Below are 18954 nucleotides of genomic sequence, written 5' to 3'. Positions count from 1 at the left end.
GTGCCTTTCTCTGCCACCAATTTTCAACTTCCTTGAGGGCAGAAATCATGCCTTATTAATCTTTGCACTCTCTGTGTCTTGCATATAATTTCTGGCATATTTTAGATGTTCAGTTACCTAGTAGGTTTAATTATTTGTTGTAAACATGCCATACATTCTAGGATTTTTAATGCCAAACATGAGCACAAAAATGTATGAAGCTATTTTATATCATTCATTCTAAGGTTCTCCTTTCATTAGCACATTCACCTATTTTATATATGTATCTATTGGTGACTGAGCTGGCTGTACTTACATTTAAAATGGAATATTTTAATCTTATTTTAAATTTGTTTTAAATTTTAGGTCTTGGAGAAAATGCTTGTGCAAAGAAAAGCCACGAAAAGTACCTTATAGCTTTGAAGAGCTCTGGACTTACCTACCCTGAGGATAAACTTGTCTATGGTATACAGGAGCCGTCTGCTGGCACCAGCACTCTGGCGGTTCAAGGTTTGTCTGAGTACTCAGTTTGGACAATGGTAACTTTTCTGTGTTAAATAAAACCCCAGTAAATGTTACACATTGTTGCAGAAATTTAAATGTGTCATTTTTTGTAAGGAAAGTAATAAAAGTTGTAAAAATTTAGAAGCAAGAAAAATAGATTAACTAAAGAAGATAAAGTATTTTTCTTAAATGCAATTTGGTTAGTTTATTAAAGTTCTAGTTCTAATTAGTAAACAATATAGCAGTTGGTATATTTAAGAGTAGTAAACCATGAGCAAAAAGGAAAAAGGACTCATGGACATGGACTACAGTGTGGTGATTGTGGTGGTGGGGAGGAAAGTGTAAAGGGACTAATTGGTAATGGGAAAAAATACAATAAAAAAAACTAAAAGGAAAGATATTTCTGAAACACCATTTGCAATGATTAAATTTGGGTTTTCCTGGAGATTTCCTATCAAAGTATAAAGTATTAGCTTCAAATTTATTAAAGGTAAATGTTGAGCTTTGGCCAAGTGGCTCAGTTGGTTGGAGTATCACCCTGTTCACCAAAAGGTTGCAGGTTCGATCCCTGGTCAGGGCACATATGGGAGGCAGCTGATTGATGTTTTTCACTCATATCACTGTTTCTCTTCCTCTCTCTAAAATCAATGAATATATTCTTTGGTAAGGATTTAAAAAAAAGATAAATGTTGAGCTCTGCCAAGATAACTGTTAGAATGAGGTGTCTTAATGTAACAAAACTTAGCTTTTGATATTATTACCTAGGAAAAAAATTTTAAGTAGAGCATTATGTAACAACTATGAAGGGTAACTTTGTTTTCCTTTCCAAAGGTTTTGCAGGTGCAACAGCGACATTGGGACAACTAGATTCTTCAGATGAGGTGAGATTTAAAATTCAAATTTTTAAAAACTAGAATTTAAAAAGTTTTATAACTACAGGTTTATGGTTATTATCCAGCTTAAATTCTTCATTTTGTAGACAAGGACACTGGTGCTCAGAGTGGAATAACTTAGCGCTATCACACAGTTACCGAGTGACGGAACAAGGACCACTCCAGCTGGAGTTTCACTTGTTTGTAACTGACTGCTCTTCTGACAGCTTAGAAATGGGAGGTAGAAAGACAGAAATTTCTCCTTGGAAGATACCCCCAGATTTATCCAAATTGCTCTTTATACGTACAATGAAATTGTCTTAAGAAATGTAGTGAAGTCTAGAATAATTTATTAAAAGAATATGAAATGTAACTGCTTTTCTAATATCATAATAAAATTATATGTAATATGTCAAGGATTATTTTAAAAAGTACTGGGAAATAGACTGTCAATTTGAAATTTCAATTTTATAGTGTTTATTAATATAGTTAATATTTCTAATAAGTCCTTATAACGTTACTGTTTGTGGTGAGGTAGATTGGTTTCTCAAAAGCCAGGATATGAGAATACTTAGCTGACTATGAATGGTGCTTGTGCACTTCCTTGGGTAAAGCCGGCAGATATGAAAGGAGTGTCTACTTGTGTCTATTACCAGTAGAAACTTCAGAAAACTATTACATAATGAAATGGTTTGGTGCTGTTATTAAACCATTACTAAATAATCTAAAATATCTTGACATGATGTAGAAAAAATCTATAATTTTATGTTTATATTTATATGGTTGATTAAAAATTCATATCACTTTAGCACACCTAACAATATGCATGTAACAGCTTTGCTAACAATTCTACTTTATTTATTATTATTATTATTTTTAAATTCTACTTTAATTTCATGAATTAGATTTGGTCTCTGGGCAAGTGGAAAGCTGATCTTCAACACAGGTGTCTTCTCCCGTGTCTAGGAGAGAAATAACATTCATTTTGTTTTGGCCTAAGCTCTCTGGATTAGCTTTGAAATTGCCAGGGGAGACTTTCTTTGTACATAATTGCATTGTAACACCACCATATTTTACGATAGGTGCTAGAAGGAGGTCTTTTGTGTGCACGGGTCGAGGAGCTTTTAAATCTCTTCTACAAATTCCTAGGTGAATATCAGAAGATTTGAAATATGTTTTTTGTTCATTATCTTTCCTTCTAATCTGTCCTTCTTAGATCCTTTCTTCTCTTCATTCCTCTTAGATTCTTTGTTTCAGCAACTTCTGTGTTATATGTATAATCATTTGTTCCTTAATTATGATAATGGCTTACTGCGAATATCATAGTAAAACTTTTTTGATGGTGTTAGCTTTAGAATATTTCATGTCAGCACCTATCCTCATAATACACTATTTTTGTGATAGTAGCTGAGAAGATTTACTTTTAGAGCATGTAATGTGTATGTAACTTAAATATTTAAAAGTAGTTTACATTCTGTGATCTTTAAATCATATTTTATAATCAGGATTATATTTTTAGAATAATTCTAGAATTATGAATTAGAATTTTAGCCTAATTCAGGGTACTTTATAATTTATTATGCTTTCTAGTTGGGAAGAAAATGGGGTCATTTGGGCATTTGAAATCTTAAGAATTTGAGGTAGCATTGTTAGTTGGAAGTAGACTGAGGGATATCTGCTTTAGTTTTTCTTTAAGAGATACTTGAACTTTAGAGTTAGGGAGACCTGAGTTTAATCTTGTCATATAATGTCACGATGGTTTTTGTCATGTTATTTAACTTTTGAACATCAATTTCCTCATGACAAAATGATGATGATTCTTATGTCAGGATTAAATGTGATAACTATGTAAAGTACCAATCATGCACCGGACCCAAATCAGGCTCTTGGTAAATATTTTCACCCTGGTGATTTATATGTAGAAGGGGTCCAAGTATTTGAATTTTTGAACTCTGTAGCTTATATTACAGATATTTCTCCTCACCTTTCTAGAGGAATTAGTTTACTAAAGCATGGTTTAAAAGTGATGAAGTTTATCTTTAAAAATGTAATTAAAATTTAAGTAAATAATGCACAAATGAATACATGATAGTTGTTTTGCCAGACAATTCAGATAAAATGAAAATCCCCCCTCCCCTCCTCCCCCCCACCAGCAGCTCCCCTCCTCTAGGGAACTACAATGAATAGTTTGGTGTCCTGGACAGACCATTTCTATGTAGTTAAAGAACTGTGTGCCTATAGAAAAGTGTAGTGTGTGTGAATGTGTGTTTGTGTAAATAAAAAAAGGTTACATTATTTTGTGTCCTGTTATTCCCTCTATAATGTTTGCGCAAATCCGTCTCTGTCAGTACTCTTCTTTCCATTTATTGCATAGTATATATAGTAGTCCATTTACTGTGAAATGTGGATCAGCTGCAGTTTGTCCAGTCATTTTCTTAATTTTCAGTTTTTTAATTGAAGACAATGCTTGCATTTCTTTTTTGTGCAGATATGCATATAATTCTCTAAGTTGTGGAATTGTTAGATTGTAGGGTATGCATATTTTGAATTTTCATAGATTGTATTTCTTTGTGATTATGAAAGTCATACACAAATATTTAAAGTGATAAATATGGAAAAGTGTCAAGGGTATATTACACATGGGCAATCATAGAAGAGTTTTAGTGATGAAGTTAGGCAATTTTCTGTTTTAAGATTGTGATCATAGTTTTTATACAAAAACATAGTCATTTGTTTTATTGATTTATGTACTACAAAGTGTTTTTTGGTTCTGAACACATTTCAGATCTTGAGTTAGGAATAGAAAAATCATGTAATATAACAAAGCAAAAATGAGAATGGGGAGGAGACAATTTAAAGCTCATAAAAATTAAAAATGCTATAGCTAAAAGTGACCTTAAAGTCCATCTTGCCTGACTTACTTTTTTGTAGAGGAAGAGGCTGAATTCCATAGAATTAACTGATTCATTCAGGCTAGTGAAGTTCTTCTAGTTAGTTGTAGAGTTGGACATTGAGATTAGGTCTCCTATCTGTTGGTCTAGAGCTTTTTCTGTAAAGTGAATAAACCACTGTTCTTATTACTATTACTATACAGCAAATTTGTCCTAAGCTCTAGCTTAAAACTGCCATTTTGTTTTGCTCACAATTTTATGGCTTAGGAATTTGGGAAGGGCAGCTGGGCACTTTTTGCTTGGGTTATCTCATGTGATTCCAGTTAGTTGTTGGCACAACTGCAGTCTTCTGCAGGCTTAGCCGAGACAGAGATTTAGATGGCAAAGGGCTGGCAGTCGATGCTGCCAGAGAGCTCAGCTGGCTGTTGACCAGACTGCCTGCATGTGGCTTCTCCAGCCCGGTGATTTCAAGTTCTTGGATTTCTTACCTAGTAACTGGCTTCTCCTAGGGTGCGCAGCCCAAGAGCGGAAGCTGTAGAGTGTAGCCTTGAAAGTGACATAGTGCCACTTCCACTGTGCCCCATTGGTTTGAGTGAGTAGCCACAGTGAGCCCAGATTCAGTGGGAGGGGACATAGATCCCGCCTCTCAATGGGATGATTGTCAAATAATTTGTAAACATGTTTTAAAAGTTCAAAAACTGGTTGTGACATTTGCCACTCATTTCCTTGGATTATTTTATTACCCTGTAATGACTAGTGATTATAGCTAAATAACACAATTGATTATAGAAATTTCCCTCTATTTCAATGGTGCTTGTATGTTGGGAAAAAGTACAACATGATAATGAAATACCAGTGTAGCCGGAAATGGCTTCTATAGAGTTTTAATTAAAATTAAAGTTTTTTGAGCCCTGGCTGGTGTGGCTCAGTGGATTGAGCACAGGCCTGAGAACCAGAGGATTGCGGTTCAATTTCCAGTCAGGGCACATGCCTGGGTTGCAGGTCAGGTTCTCTGAAGGCCAGTTCCCAGCAGGGGATGCATGAAAGGCAACCATACATTGACGTTTCTCTCCTTCCCCTCTAAAGATAAATAAATAAAATCTTTAAAAAAAGTTTTTTGTAAGTATAATAGTTACTCTTTTACATCGAAAGAATAAAACCTTATAAGATTATAAGATAATTTATTTTTAAAGTTGGATCTTTGCCTTTGTAAATCAGAAGGGAATACACTAAAATTTTATGAGCACTTATTGCATCTTAAGGAACAAAATATACTTTTGAGTGTAATAATGAAATAATGAAATTATTGTAACGCTTTGTTTCTTCTCTTCTTGGGAGTCTTTACTCCTATTCTGCTTTTATTAATAGAAAACATTATTAGGATTCTATGGAGTGACCTACATATAAAAAATTCTGTTTGAGGCTAAGTATCATAAATAGGAGAATGTTAATTGAGTTTTGGAGTGATTTATTTAGAGAGAAAATATAAGAATTTCTACCCACTCAAAAACTAATGTCATTAATATTTTAACTATATTGTACCTTTATTCTTTTCAAAGAAGTTTTTACATATATTACTTAAAATGATCAAAATGCAAGCTGTAATTTAATAAAGAATGAGTAGATAAAGGAGAAAGTAGATTTAGAGATAAGATAGATGGGAAGAGTGTAATGGAAAGGTATCCAGTTACAGATGTTCCTGAACAAATACTTATTTTATACCATTTACAAATTTCAGTAAGGCTTTTATAGTCATATTGCATGTTTTTGCAACCGTAGACACAATGGTGTGTTGCTTTTAGTATTTATATTTGAAATTTAGTGAAGAGCTGAATCAGGCTTGAAGATTGGAATTTCTATAACCGTATCCTACCAGCCCCTGGAGTTACTGAGCAAAGCCTTTTCATGGTTTCATTCTTATAACTTAACAAATTGTATAAAAAGGAAGAAAGGATGAGAAGAGGGTAGTAACATCTTAATTATTACAGAGGAAATTCTAACAATTAAAAATATGCTGTAACTTAGAACTTAGGATAGGAAGAGACCCTAGAGGTAATCTAATTTACCATTTCCTTAAAAAATGATGAAGCAGATTTGAAACTGTAACTGCAACCATATTTCTTTCAATTGCAAAGAGTTTTATCTGAATGAGCATACATATTACAGTCTACTTAATGTTATTCATACAAGTTGTGTCAGATATTTGTCCCCACTGTCCCTGGAATAACAGGGACATTATGTACTCAGCAGTGCTATTTATACCCGTGACATTCTTCACACTACTTATTCTTTTTTTGTGTAGCTCATATGAAATAACAGTAGAACACGTTTGTGTTGGATAGAAGTAAAAAAGAAAAGAAAATAACACATTTTAACTTTGAGGTATTTTTAAATTTAAATATATGTTTATTTTTATTTAGATTTGTTTATAAACATCAATTATTTCAAAAGAAAATCATCTCCAGAGTTGTATGTACATGGATCTAATTAGAGAGTTTCTCAGAGAAAATAAGATCTTTTAGATTAAGATGACTTTTCAAGGAAAGATTATGTTCACTGTGGCCATCGTCATAAGCAGTGTCATTTAAAATACGACCTGCTCCTTTGAAACTAGAAAAATATGAATATGAATGTCCACTGTAGAAAAAATTGAAAAATAGAAATGAGTATGAAAAAGAAAACAGTTACCTTTGGCCATACAATCAAAGGCAACCCTTAAAAAAATTTTTATTGCGTGTTTATTTCTGGTCTTTTTCTGAATTCTTTTACATATTTGAGAAATAATTATGTTATTTCTTAGAAAAAAACTAAGTTGTTGTTAGATATGCTCTCAATATTTTTGCCTTTGTTCAAGACAGACTCCAAATGAACAGTTAAAACTAATTTGTCAAAACTTGTACCTAAAGGAGGATTATTAAAATTGAAAGTCAGAGATGCTTTTCATAAATGAATAGATGAAAGTAACTGACTTTGGAGATAGAAGTTTTAATTTTTTTAAAAGTCATTTATTGATTTTTAGAGAGAGGTAAAGTGGGGCAGGAGGGAGAAAGAGAGCAAGCGAGCCAGAGAGAGAGAAACATCGATTTGTTGTCCCACCTATTGACGCATTCATTGGTTGATTCTTGTGTGTGTCCTGATGGGGGCTTGAACCTGCAACCTTGGCATATCAGGGACAGACTTCTAACCAACTGAGCTACCTGGCCAGGGATGTTTTAACTTTAATTTATTAGTTACCATAAATTACATTAATGGTTAAGGGTGGGGTAGAGAATCGTTGAAATGTTTAGGGAGGGACCTTAGAAATATCTAATACATTTCTTTTTCAGCGTAGGAATTAATTTTACAGCATTCCTGACAATTGGCAGCCTCTCTATAAAACTTCCAGTGATAGGAAGCTTGCCTGCTTTAAGAGTCAATTTGTTCCTTTGTTTGATAGCTCTCATTGGAAGTTCTCAATACTGTGTTAAATATCATTATTTTCACATTTCTTGTTCCTCCCCTAGAATAATTTTTATTTTGACTTCCATATGCCACCCCTTTAAATAGTTGGCCGTAATTACTTAATATTTTTTGCTCTACATATGCCTTTCACTTGTGTACTCCTTTTGGTGGTCTGTGATCTGACTCAGCATACTGCGATGGCACATTGTTGGGTGAGCACGCTGTGCCTTTGTTAAGGCCCAAGAGTTTTTGTTGGCCTTTTAGCAGCTGTGCCAGATTGTTGGCATGAGCTCCAATGGTCAAATGAAATGTCTAGGATTTTTTACCCCCCCTCAAACTTACAACTGACAAGTTAGAGCTCTCTCTGTTCTTGTAGAGTTGACGTAAAGCAAACAATCTCAGGTTACAATTTTATCCTATTGCTCTGATCTCTCAAGATCTTAATTGGATTTTGTATATATAACCTGATATATTAAATATTCCTTTTACCCTTGTGCATTCTGTAGTAACCTTCTTTCAGTATTGTTTTAATCTGTCTTCTTTTTGTGTAGCTCATATTTTTTACGTCTGTTTAGTAAATCTATCAAAGAAAGAAAGATGATTTTCATTGAGAAGCCATTTGTTGATTTTTCAGGCTTAGAGTTTGAATCTTTTTTTTTAAATCTTGTTTTGGATTGATGTACATATTTTGTTCCTGAGACACAAGTGACATTGTTTTCTACTTTTCTGTCCCTGGACTAGTTAAGGTCTGAAAGTGTTCTTAAGAGCTGTGCAGTTGCTGTATGGGTTGAGATTGTCCTTGATTTATTTACGGTCGTGCCTCTTGGGGCACCATCTTCTCCTAGGGTTCTGTATTGCTTCCTTATGGATAAATGGGAAGAACTGTAACTTCCTTTGATGGATGTGGGGTAGGGTCGGATATTGTGGTCATGATAACTGCATTGTTTTTGTCTTTCTTGATGCCTAAAATCTGCACAGCTGAGACATATTCCTGTTCATTAGAAATATTGTTCTTTCTCAAAATATGGAACTTGTAATAGATTACACAGTAGTCCATTATCTTGAGAAGATTATTGCAATTAGGATTGGAAATCAGAACTAGTATTTAACAATATTAACTTAGAGCTACAATCCATATTCATTATTGAATAAAGAGAAAATAGATACTAACAAAAGATAATAAAATTACCTATTATTATCACTTAGAGACAACTTTCTGTAAACATCTGTATTCCAACATGTTTTTTTTTGTTTTTGTTTTTTTTTTCTTCTTTTTTTAAAAATATATTTTATTGATTATACCATTACNTTTATTCATTGTTGTATTATTTTTCATGCAAACAACTGTAAACCTACTTTTGCCAACCCAGTATATAGTATATTTTAGTGGTTTCATGCTGCACATGCTTTTCTATACCCTGCTTTTTTCACTAATGGTAGTGTTGGACATCTATAACAAGGAGTATATTTTTACAGATATTATTTGTGTATATTAAGAATACTTAAATGGTTTTATACTCTATATTTTATTCCACATATGAGATCCCTTTGTCATTTATAATAGTTTTTTTAACATCTCTCTGATCACAATAGCTCTAGTGTTGTTTTCTTCATAGGGTACAGGTGTGCTATAATTTACCTGGTCCCCTGTTGTTGGAAGCCAAAGGGTTTTTTTTTTGCTATTATAAATAACATGTGATGAATACTTATGCATATACTTCCTACTCACTTATTTGATTATTTGTCTAGGATAAAATCCTGGAATTGTAATTTCTGTTGCAGTGATAAATATAATTTAAAGACTTATGTATATTGACAAATTGCCATTCAAGAAAATTGTACTGCTATGTACTCTCACCAGCAGTGTACAACAGTACCTACCCATTGTCCTGCCAGTTCAGGTGGACGTGATCTCCTTTCCTAGCTGTGGTTGCTATATACTTTGGTGTCCAGACCATCTTACTGGTCTTTGTTTACAGACTTCTGCTGTGCCTTTGCTTACGCTGTCTTCTTTTAGAATGACTTTCCCCTTCTTGGCCTGGTTAGTTTTACTTATCCATTTAGACTGTATACAGCTGGGAAATTTATAGAAGTTTGTATTTCCGTGATGATTGCTTGATCAAGGCTATTCTTTTCATAGGAAGTTTACATTTGAAATAATGCAGTAATCCTAACCTGGGATATAACGTAGTTTTTCCAGATTTGTCTTTTCTCTCAAGGCTGAGTTTCCTAAATGATTATTTGCTAAAATCTCCAACTTAGGAATCACCTAGGCCTTGTGGAATGATTTTACATTCTTGTGTCTGTTTTCTATCTTCTAAGGCTCCAAATTTTATTCTGGTTGAGTTTCTTCAGTGGCAAGGGTGAGGGTGGCCGAGGTGGAGGATAGTGTAGTTTGACTCTCGGTCTACTGCTGGGCAGATTGCCCAGGAGGCCTTGGCAGAGTTGGGCATTAACAGGGAAGGCGTGTTGAAGTGCTCAGTAAATTGAAAGACTGAGGTAAGTGGTAGCTCTGGAAAGCCCCAGACTGGCCCTGAGGACTGATGCTGGACTTGACAGAAACCTGTAGACTGCTGTGCACAGGCCAAGGAACCTGTTACCAGTAGATAGAACAGCAACACGAAATTGAGGCTACTTTTCTGCTTTGAAGATTTGATGGGCTCTGCTTGAGAAGTCTGAGAATTTGTATTACAGTTCTAACATGCTACCAACGCCATTGTTAACACAGCAGATTGTATGCCAAAATACTGCCACATATGTCTTTATAATACCAGTCGGGTCATATATGTTTGAAAATAGAAAGAAATTGGATTCATATGCAATCTTTCCTAGTTTAGGAGAGCTGGGAAAATGGAGTAGAATGGTAATCTTGAGCTGGAGCGGGGAAAAGCTGGAAATCAACTACAAACAGCAAGAGCCTCTTTAGCAACACTCCAAAGAAAATTAGGAATGTGCACCTGTACCCAGGGCTCCCCTGAGAGGCACGCCCCTAGCCTCACCTTGGTTTTACTAGCAGCAGACTGCTTCCCCGTTCTTCCTCCCTTTGTGTTGTCTCAGCTCCCTAGCTTCCCACCCTGTTGTTGTGGTGTGGTGTGCGGTCCCTGGAGACTGCCTCAAACCCCTCCAGGATGTTTGTCTGGGCATCCAAATGATCTCTCCAGGAACAGGTTATGGCTTTTGTTTGTCTTGGACTCTCCAAAGCCTTTCTTCATTGTTTTAGCTCCTCTTCCTTTTTTCTCTGTCCTTCCTATGCTAATCTACTTCTCCTTTCCTTTAGCTTCTTTGTTAATTTGATGTTATGTTTATAAGGTTAGGAAAATTTTTATTTTGGCATTTGCATTAGAAGAATATATTAAGAGCTCTAGTATTTTAATACTAAAGATTTTCATTATATATTTTAATAAAAATTAGCAGCATTAAAAAGATACTACATAAAATAGGTAAAAGTAAAATGTGTTGATTAATAATATGTAAGCCTGAATATATTATATGTTAATCATTCATAAGCATATTTATATTTATGTAAAATATGTAAATTCATGAGTAGCATTGTGATGCTAGTTTTGTTTTCATCCAGGAGGATCAGGATGGGAGTCAAGGCCTGGGTAAGAGAAAGAGGGTCAAGCTAAGCAGTAGCACCAAAGGTATTTATGTTTTATTTTTACCTTGTACAAAATGCTCCTAAAATGCCTCATCACTAAGAACATTCAATTGGTAGCCACATTGACATCAGAGGTGTTTAAAAAGAGAGTTATGTTATTATATTTGTCAAATAAGGAAGAAACCGTTGTTGAGGGGGTGATTGTGGGGATCTCAAAAGTGATTAAAAGCCTTATGATTGGGATTTTGTTATTATTTATTTAAAATAAGATGTTCATTATCATATTTGAGCCAGAAAAATGTAAGTCTTCATGGATTCTTCAATTTGGATCCAGTGTTTCAGGTATAAAGTTTTAGTTTGGTTTATATCTTTTTATAATCTGGGGTATGCATTTTCTAGAGAGAAAAAGGACAAATAAGGGAGAGATGGTGAGAGATGATAAAAAGCTTGTGAATGAATGAATGAGAATGAATGGGAAGAATAGCACTTAACACACATTAAGGATTCAGTGAGGACTTAATGCATCTTTACTCAAAGGAGGAAGTAGATATATCTATAGGGAGGAGATAGATTAATTATAATAATAATGAATAATATTTATTGAATCTTGGTATATGCTAGATGTAGTGTTAAGCACTTCACATGCATTGCTTCATTTAATTCTCAAAGAAACCATATGAAGCAAGTTTTATTACTAATATTTTATGAACTAGAAAGTGGAGACATGTTGGAGATCACAGCCAATGGAAGGTAGATCCTTAATTCACTCCCAGGACCTAAGCTCTTACCCAGCATGTTTTTTGGCTCTCACTGAAAGCTTTTCTAGAGTACCTGATTTTAGTTGCCAGCCTGTACTTTTTGCCATGGTCAGAAGTTTAACAAGGTCTATTCTATTGTCTGGGTTGGTATGGTCTGTTAGAGTCTCCAGAGTTTAAAATAATATTTTGGTGAAAAGAAGATCCTTATTTTTAGTGCTGATTAAGTATATCTTGTGGAATATTTAGGACTGCTTGGAAAGGTGGAGCAAGCAGGCAGTTACTGTTGAGGTTCGTTTTGTAAGTCTGTCCTTAGTTACTTAGGCTGCTGCATTTAACTTGTGGTCTGCTAGCCAAGGGCATGACATTTGGTATGCAGGCCAGGATGCACACACACACACCTGCTCACCTGTTTTCTGGCTTGGCAGAGAGTCTGTGATGCCTGAAGAAAATTCGAAACCCATGTGGCTACCTGGCCCTTTGACTTGCTTGAGTTGTTCATGTTTTTACCAGAGTCCTTAAGCCACTTCTGGGTTAGAGCAGATTATTAGGTACATACTTGAGTTTAAGCTTTGGGATGCCCAGAAAATACCTTTTACGGTATAGGAAGACATTGTTTTCCTTTAGCCTGAAGAAACTCTGGCTGAAGGTACTTTTCGTGCAGACTTAAACTTGAAGTTTTTCTTTTATCCTGGAATTTGTTCACATTTGGGAGTGGATTGTCTCCTCTTTCTCTGTGGTAGGAAGTAGATGATCAGTTACTATTTTTGGTTTATGTATGAACATGGAAGAAATGGTTTTTGCGTTAGTTGAACCCCTGGTGTTTTAAAAAATGATTATTGATTTTGAATATATCTGAAAGGAGTGGTTTAGTTTGTACAAGAATTTGTATCAGCAGATTGAAAGTGAGCTGAAAAGAAGATTATAATGATAAGCAAGAGGTGAGGCACTGTGCTAAATGCATTACTGCCTATTCTCAAAACGTAAATTTCAGCTTGGCTGTTGTAGCTCAGTGGATTGGGTGTGGGCTGCAAACCAAAGGGTTGCCAGTTCAGTTCCCAGTCAGGGCTTGTGCCTGAGTTGCAGACCAGGTCCCCAGTGGAGGCCATGTGAGAGGCAAGCACCCATTGATGTTTCTTTCCCTTTCTCCCTTCCTTCCCCTCCCTTCCACTCTCTCCAAAAATAAAATAAATAAAATGTTAAGAAAGGATAAAGAACTTGAGGCCTATAGGGCTCTTGCTAACGTGGCCAGCATTGTTGGGACAGTGAGTTGCAGAGTCAGGGCTCTGCTGTCCTAATAAAACCCCCACCTTACTCATGCATTTACAGCACGTACCGATTCTTCAATGATTTTTCTCTAAAATTTGGCTTAAGTTTAGTCATTACAAGTCATGACAATTTAATCAAGATTTTAAAGGTAAATAGTCATACATAACTAATTGAAGCATTTCTAACCACATTTCCATAACATAACACAAAAACAGCACATAACTTGTGCTTTAAATATCTTGGGAAATTTGATGTCACCTATTTTAAGAACAATGATGAAGACTATCGTGGGAGGCTTTTTGGGGAGGTGTGAAGATGAAAGAGGTTGAATTATACATAACTGTAGCTATTTGCATTTTAGTAGAAGCCACCGCTTTTCTGGTGCATTTGGGTTGTTATATTTATTTAAAACAAGGTTGATGTGTCTTTCCTTCTAGATGCTTGGAAGTAGTAGAATATTATGGTAGCTTTTCATTTGGCTTCATTTCTGTTCAATGTGATCTTCAATGCAGAATCGTAACTATAAATTCTGAGATTAATGCTACTAGTTTTGTTCAGCTTTGTCATGTGTTAAGAAGCATCTGTGAGGATTTTATTTATTTATCTATCTGTCTATCTATTAGTCTGTTAAATTTTCATTCATGTTAGTGCCAAGTGAATTGTGAGAATTAAATTGGCTTCAGCAATGTGCTGTGGATCATGTGCTAATTTTTATTATTTATTTTAAAAATCTTTTGTTTTTAAAAAGATTTTATTTATTTCTTTTTAGAGAGAGGGGAAGGGAAGGAGAAAGAGAGGAAGAGAAACATCCATGTGTGGTTGCCTCTTGTACATGCCCCACTGGGGGCCTGGCGTGCAACCCAGGCATGTGCCCTGACTGGGAATCAAACCAGGAACACTTTGGTTCGCAGGTTGGCATTCAGTCCACTGAGCTACACCAGCCAGGGCCTAATTTTTAATTATAATCTTTACATTTCTGCCACATGATTCACTTGGGTCCTAGTTTTATTACTTTTTGGTTTAGAATCTGTTAATGTGTGTCTTTGAATATATTTTACCTTATTTCTTGCACGACTGGTCTTTTTGTTTTTAAATCATTGCTATATCCTGGGAATAATGTATTTCAGGAGGAATAGATTTCTGTTTTACAAGTAAAATATTCTGAGATTTGGAAAATAATTATTTAGTTTCTAATAAAGGGATGCACAGTGTAACTGAATTTATATTTTTACCCTTACTCCATGCTGCTTAAACTGAAGGCACCATGGAAGGGGAGCTGGGCAGGGGTCGGTAGATACTTTTGCCTCGCTTTGGTTAAAACCATAGTGTTCTGAGGTTAATACATTTATTATTCTGAAAATAATGGGTTATTAATTGCTGATGGAAAAGTTGGGTTCAAGTTATGTTTAATAATAACTAAATCAAGTCTTATTAAACTCAGAATGTTTTATAGAAGAATCAGAGAGCGGTGACATACTGAGTTTATTGTTATTCTTTTAGACTCATACCTGAGGGAGATGTGGTACGAACACATTACTCAATAATAGAAGAACTGTGAAATTGGGTAGGCTTAATTGAAAAAACTCTACAAAGTTATCCTGCAAGACAGCTTGAATTGTAACGCAGTTGTGGTTGGGCCTGTGTATTTTAGTGCACGTGATACTGTTTTTTCAAATCTCTCATCTGACTCTAGTTCCTGCTTAAGCACCATCACAGAACCATTTCATTCACAGTTGACACTTGCTGTATCCCTCTGATGTCCTTACAGAGAGCTAATGATTCAGAGCAGTAGCCCAAGATCATTAACTCTTAACAGAGATTAATAATCAGAATTTTTTAGTTCAGTCCTGGCTGGTGTGGCTCAGTGGATTGACTGCCGGCTTGTGAACCAAAGGGTCTCCAGTTTGATTCCTGGTCAAGTCACATGTCTGGGTTGTGAGCCAGGTCCCCAGTAGGGGGCGCGTGAGAGGCAACCACACATTGATATTTCTCTCCCTCTCTCCCTTTTGCTCTGTCTAAAAATAAATAAATAAAATCTAAAAAAAGGAGAATTTTCTACTTCATTTTTAGGGAAAAACTAGCGAAAGTGAGAGAAAGAGAAGCTAAAATATTAAAAAATTTGGTTCATCTTATAAATGTTGAGACTTTTCTGTAGACTGAATATGGCAAGGATTTAGACATTAGCAAGAGATAGCCGAGCCTTCAAGGAGCAGCACTTGGCCTTAGATATAGGCTTTCCAGTAAATAATTTTCTCTCTAAAAACTTATATTAAACATGGGCACTGTATGCATGAAGAGGGCATCTTGAATCCAGTATTACTGGTATATTTCTACTAGAAAACAGTAAATACTTCTGTATACTACAGTAAGCAATGCATTAATAATTATTTTCTCCAATGAAGTTAGTATTTTATTATGAAGGATAATTTTGAAGAAATAGATACATTATTTATAAAGATTCTCCCTTTTAAAAATATTAAAAATAGGCCCTGGCTGGTGTAGCTCAATGGATTGAGCACCGGCCTATGAAGCAAAGGGTCACTGGTTTGATTCCCAGTCAGGGCACATGCCTGGGTTGCGGACAGGTCCCCAGTAAGGGGCATGTGAGAAGCAACCACACACTGATGTTTCTCTACCTCTCTTTCTCCTTCCCTTCCCTTTTCTCTAAAAATAAATAAGTAAAATCTTTTCAAAATATTAAAAATTAAAAAATTTTAATATTTTAAAAAGATTTTAAGACAGAAAACTGTACTTGAACAAGAATTAAATAAAAATTAAAATTAAAAAAATAAAAACATAAAAAAAATTAGATAACTTTGGACGTTATGTCCTTAATAGTATATTTTTAGCTTAAAATAATTATTACTATTTTAAATTAAGTATCATGAATATTGTTCTTGTAAAACAGTTATTTTCATCTTAGAAATTTTAGATAAATAGTCATGTTTAAGGAAAAATAATTACTTATTTTTTTAAGTAACTGCTTTATTTTAAAATATAAGGATTAAGTATCTTGTTTAGGTACTGTGGAGACTATAGAAAACTAGCTTGATATTGTTAGTATTGTCTCTGTATTATTGAAAAGATACCCTTAATATTTAAATACATTTAGGTGTTTGAGTTTGATGGTTTATTAATTATAGTAAGGCTTAAATAAGATGAGGAACTTAAATCATTAGATAATAATTTTTTTCTTATGCAGATCAATCCATAATGGATGTTTTAAAACATAAAAGTTTCCTAGAAGAACTACTGTTTTGGACTATAAAATATGAATTCCCCCAGAAGATGGTAACTTTCTTACTCAATATGCTACCTGATCAAGAGTATAAGGTATTTACATTTTTTTCCCTCTTCCTTTCTTTGCCTTTTCTTTACTAAATCTTTTTAGTATATTTCCAAGCTGTGGCTTACTGTGTTGTAGTTCCGAGGACTGATAAACATAGGAAAGACCACAGGGTCTGCAGACAAAGCACTGCATTAGGGATCTGCGGAAAGCACTGCAATGAAGCACAATTCCTAGGGGTGCCTTTCTGCGTGGAACTTGATCCAGAGGGAGTGCCGGGGGGCACAAACATAAACACCATTTCACAGATAGTTTGTTACAAATTGTAGTAGGTTCTTTGAAGGAGAGGTACCAGGCCTATGAGAATGTGTAATGGGGGCGACTGAATTTAGACTGTGGGGTTTGGCATGGGAAAACATGGGATTAGTAGCTGCTGGCCATGAACTTAAATACAGATGACTCATGTACACATGCAGGTAGGTGAAGTCTCCAGTTCCCAGAGTGTGTGGAGCCACCCGTGACCACCATGTGGTATGGCAAAGGTTTATAGCATAGTGCACGAAAAAAACGAATCATGCTGTAGTCTTTTTTATGGATTAGGTAAGGCCTCTTTAGGCATGACACTTCAATAATGCCATTGTTTTGTGTACTTATACATGCTTTAGGAAACAACAGAGGAAATGTACATGTTACACAGAAAGAGTATTTAGTCAGATTAATGATCAACTTTCAGGTGAAATAGGAGAATGTATTTCTTTTGGAGTAATCACATCGACTTACTTAAGTATATGAAATCTGTGATAGTTTTTAGCTGAGACTTTATAGATTTTTTTAAAGTAGGTAGTACAAAACAAAGATATATACTTTGACAGTAAATTGATTAATTTATGAGCATAGTGAAAATTTGTATTTTAAATCATGGTATATATAATTGCTTTAAAATTTTAATAAATTAAAATGCTTATTTAACATTTTTTAACCATCAGAGTATTTTGCTAATGTTCCAAAAACATGGGGAAATATGAATTAAGACTACCATCACCATTGAAATTATTTTTTCAGTTAACTTGGACATCATCCCAAACTAATAATGGCTTAAAATGCTAATAGAATATGTTGGGAAATGTTATAAAAATTAAACGAATATGTATTTTTTCTATTTAAAAAATTTACAGGTTGCTTTTACAAAAACTTTTGTTCAGCATTACGCTTTCATTATGAAAACACTGAAGAAAAGTCACGAATCAGACACAATGTCTAACAGAATCGTGCACATCAGTGTTCAGTTGTTCAGCAATGAGGAGCTGGCCAGACAGGTAACAGAAGAATGTCAGCTGCTGGATATTATGGTCACTGTGCTATTATACATGATGGAAAGTTGCCTTATTAAAAGTGAGCTACAAGGTAAACTCAGAATTATTTTCACTGGTTTCGTTATTCGTATACTGTGTATACCTAGTCTTAAAAATTCCTTATATGTTTAAAAATATTATAGTACAATACAATTTATTAAATAACTTTTTGGAAAATTTCAGTAAAATTTAAAGAAAAAGTTTAAAATCATCTGTAGTTTTGTTATTCACAAATAATATTTGGGGATATTTCTGTCATTTCATGTGATAGTAAATTTTGTATATGGACACACATACTTAAAAATGTGTTGCCATAGTGTACATGTCAAGAATATGTGTTTTAATGATTGCAAGTATTAATATTCTATAGCTTTACTATAATTTATTTAAACATTTGTTTATTAGATGTTTCTATTTTTTTAATCATGAATTTGTTACTATCAGCCTGAGACATTTTTATATACCTATATTTTTATAACTTAAAAGTTGGAATAAATCTTGCCTTTTCTGTGCTCCCATAGTGAGATCTTTGATTTCCTTCTTTGTGCCCACTATAATATGGTTAATGCTCCTCAAAATGCCATATATTTGGTGTAGAGTCAACCACTTGCCACTGGAAGCCAGCTCTTCCCTTTCCCCCACTACCCACATGAGGCTGGGCAGCTGGGCTACCACTTAAGATAACCTTAGTCAAGGTGAAAGTGAGATGAAAATGCCTCTTAGGAAAACACTAGTTTCCTCACTCTGCCAATATAAATGTTGGTATTTATAAGTTGTGTAAGTTAGATGTCGGTGTATATACCATCTGTGAGTGACTTTTGACACATGAAAATGTGCTTCTTCAATAATAAGCTGTTACTCATGCATAAAAAAAAAAAAAAAACAAAAACAAAAAAAAAAATGCCATATATTTGTAGAACCTTATCACATTCTCATTTCTCTGTGGTCTTTCACCTTAACTTTCCCTCCCTGTAATAATTTATATTATTTGAGTATTTGCTATA

General features: G+C 34.5%; 1 protein-coding gene across 6 annotated transcripts in view; it reads left to right on the top strand.

Annotated features, from left to right (window-relative positions):
* The window catches only part of UBR3 (ubiquitin protein ligase E3 component n-recognin 3), a 207497-nt gene that overhangs the window by 46552 nt on the left and 141991 nt on the right, over window positions 1–18954 (top strand). For all 6 annotated transcript variants that reach the window (XM_037044489.1, XM_037044488.1, XM_037044493.1 and 3 more), the window contains exons 4-8: window positions 346–489; window positions 1315–1364; window positions 11265–11331; window positions 16515–16645; window positions 17774–18002. In XM_037044489.1, the coding sequence (XP_036900384.1) occupies window positions 346–489; window positions 1315–1364; window positions 11265–11331; window positions 16515–16645; window positions 17774–18002 (621 nt within the window). The remainder of the gene's footprint in view (window positions 1–345; window positions 490–1314; window positions 1365–11264; window positions 11332–16514; window positions 16646–17773; window positions 18003–18954) is intronic.

This window comes from Sturnira hondurensis, unplaced genomic scaffold (genome assembly GCF_014824575.4).
Source record: "Sturnira hondurensis isolate 20B ecotype Veracruz unplaced genomic scaffold, ASM1482457v3 Scaffold0004136, whole genome shotgun sequence".
NCBI classification, from domain to species: Eukaryota; Metazoa; Chordata; class Mammalia; order Chiroptera; family Phyllostomidae; genus Sturnira; species Sturnira hondurensis.
The sequence above is the reverse complement of the archived record's forward strand: the minus strand, read 5'-3'. Positions and strand labels throughout refer to the sequence as shown.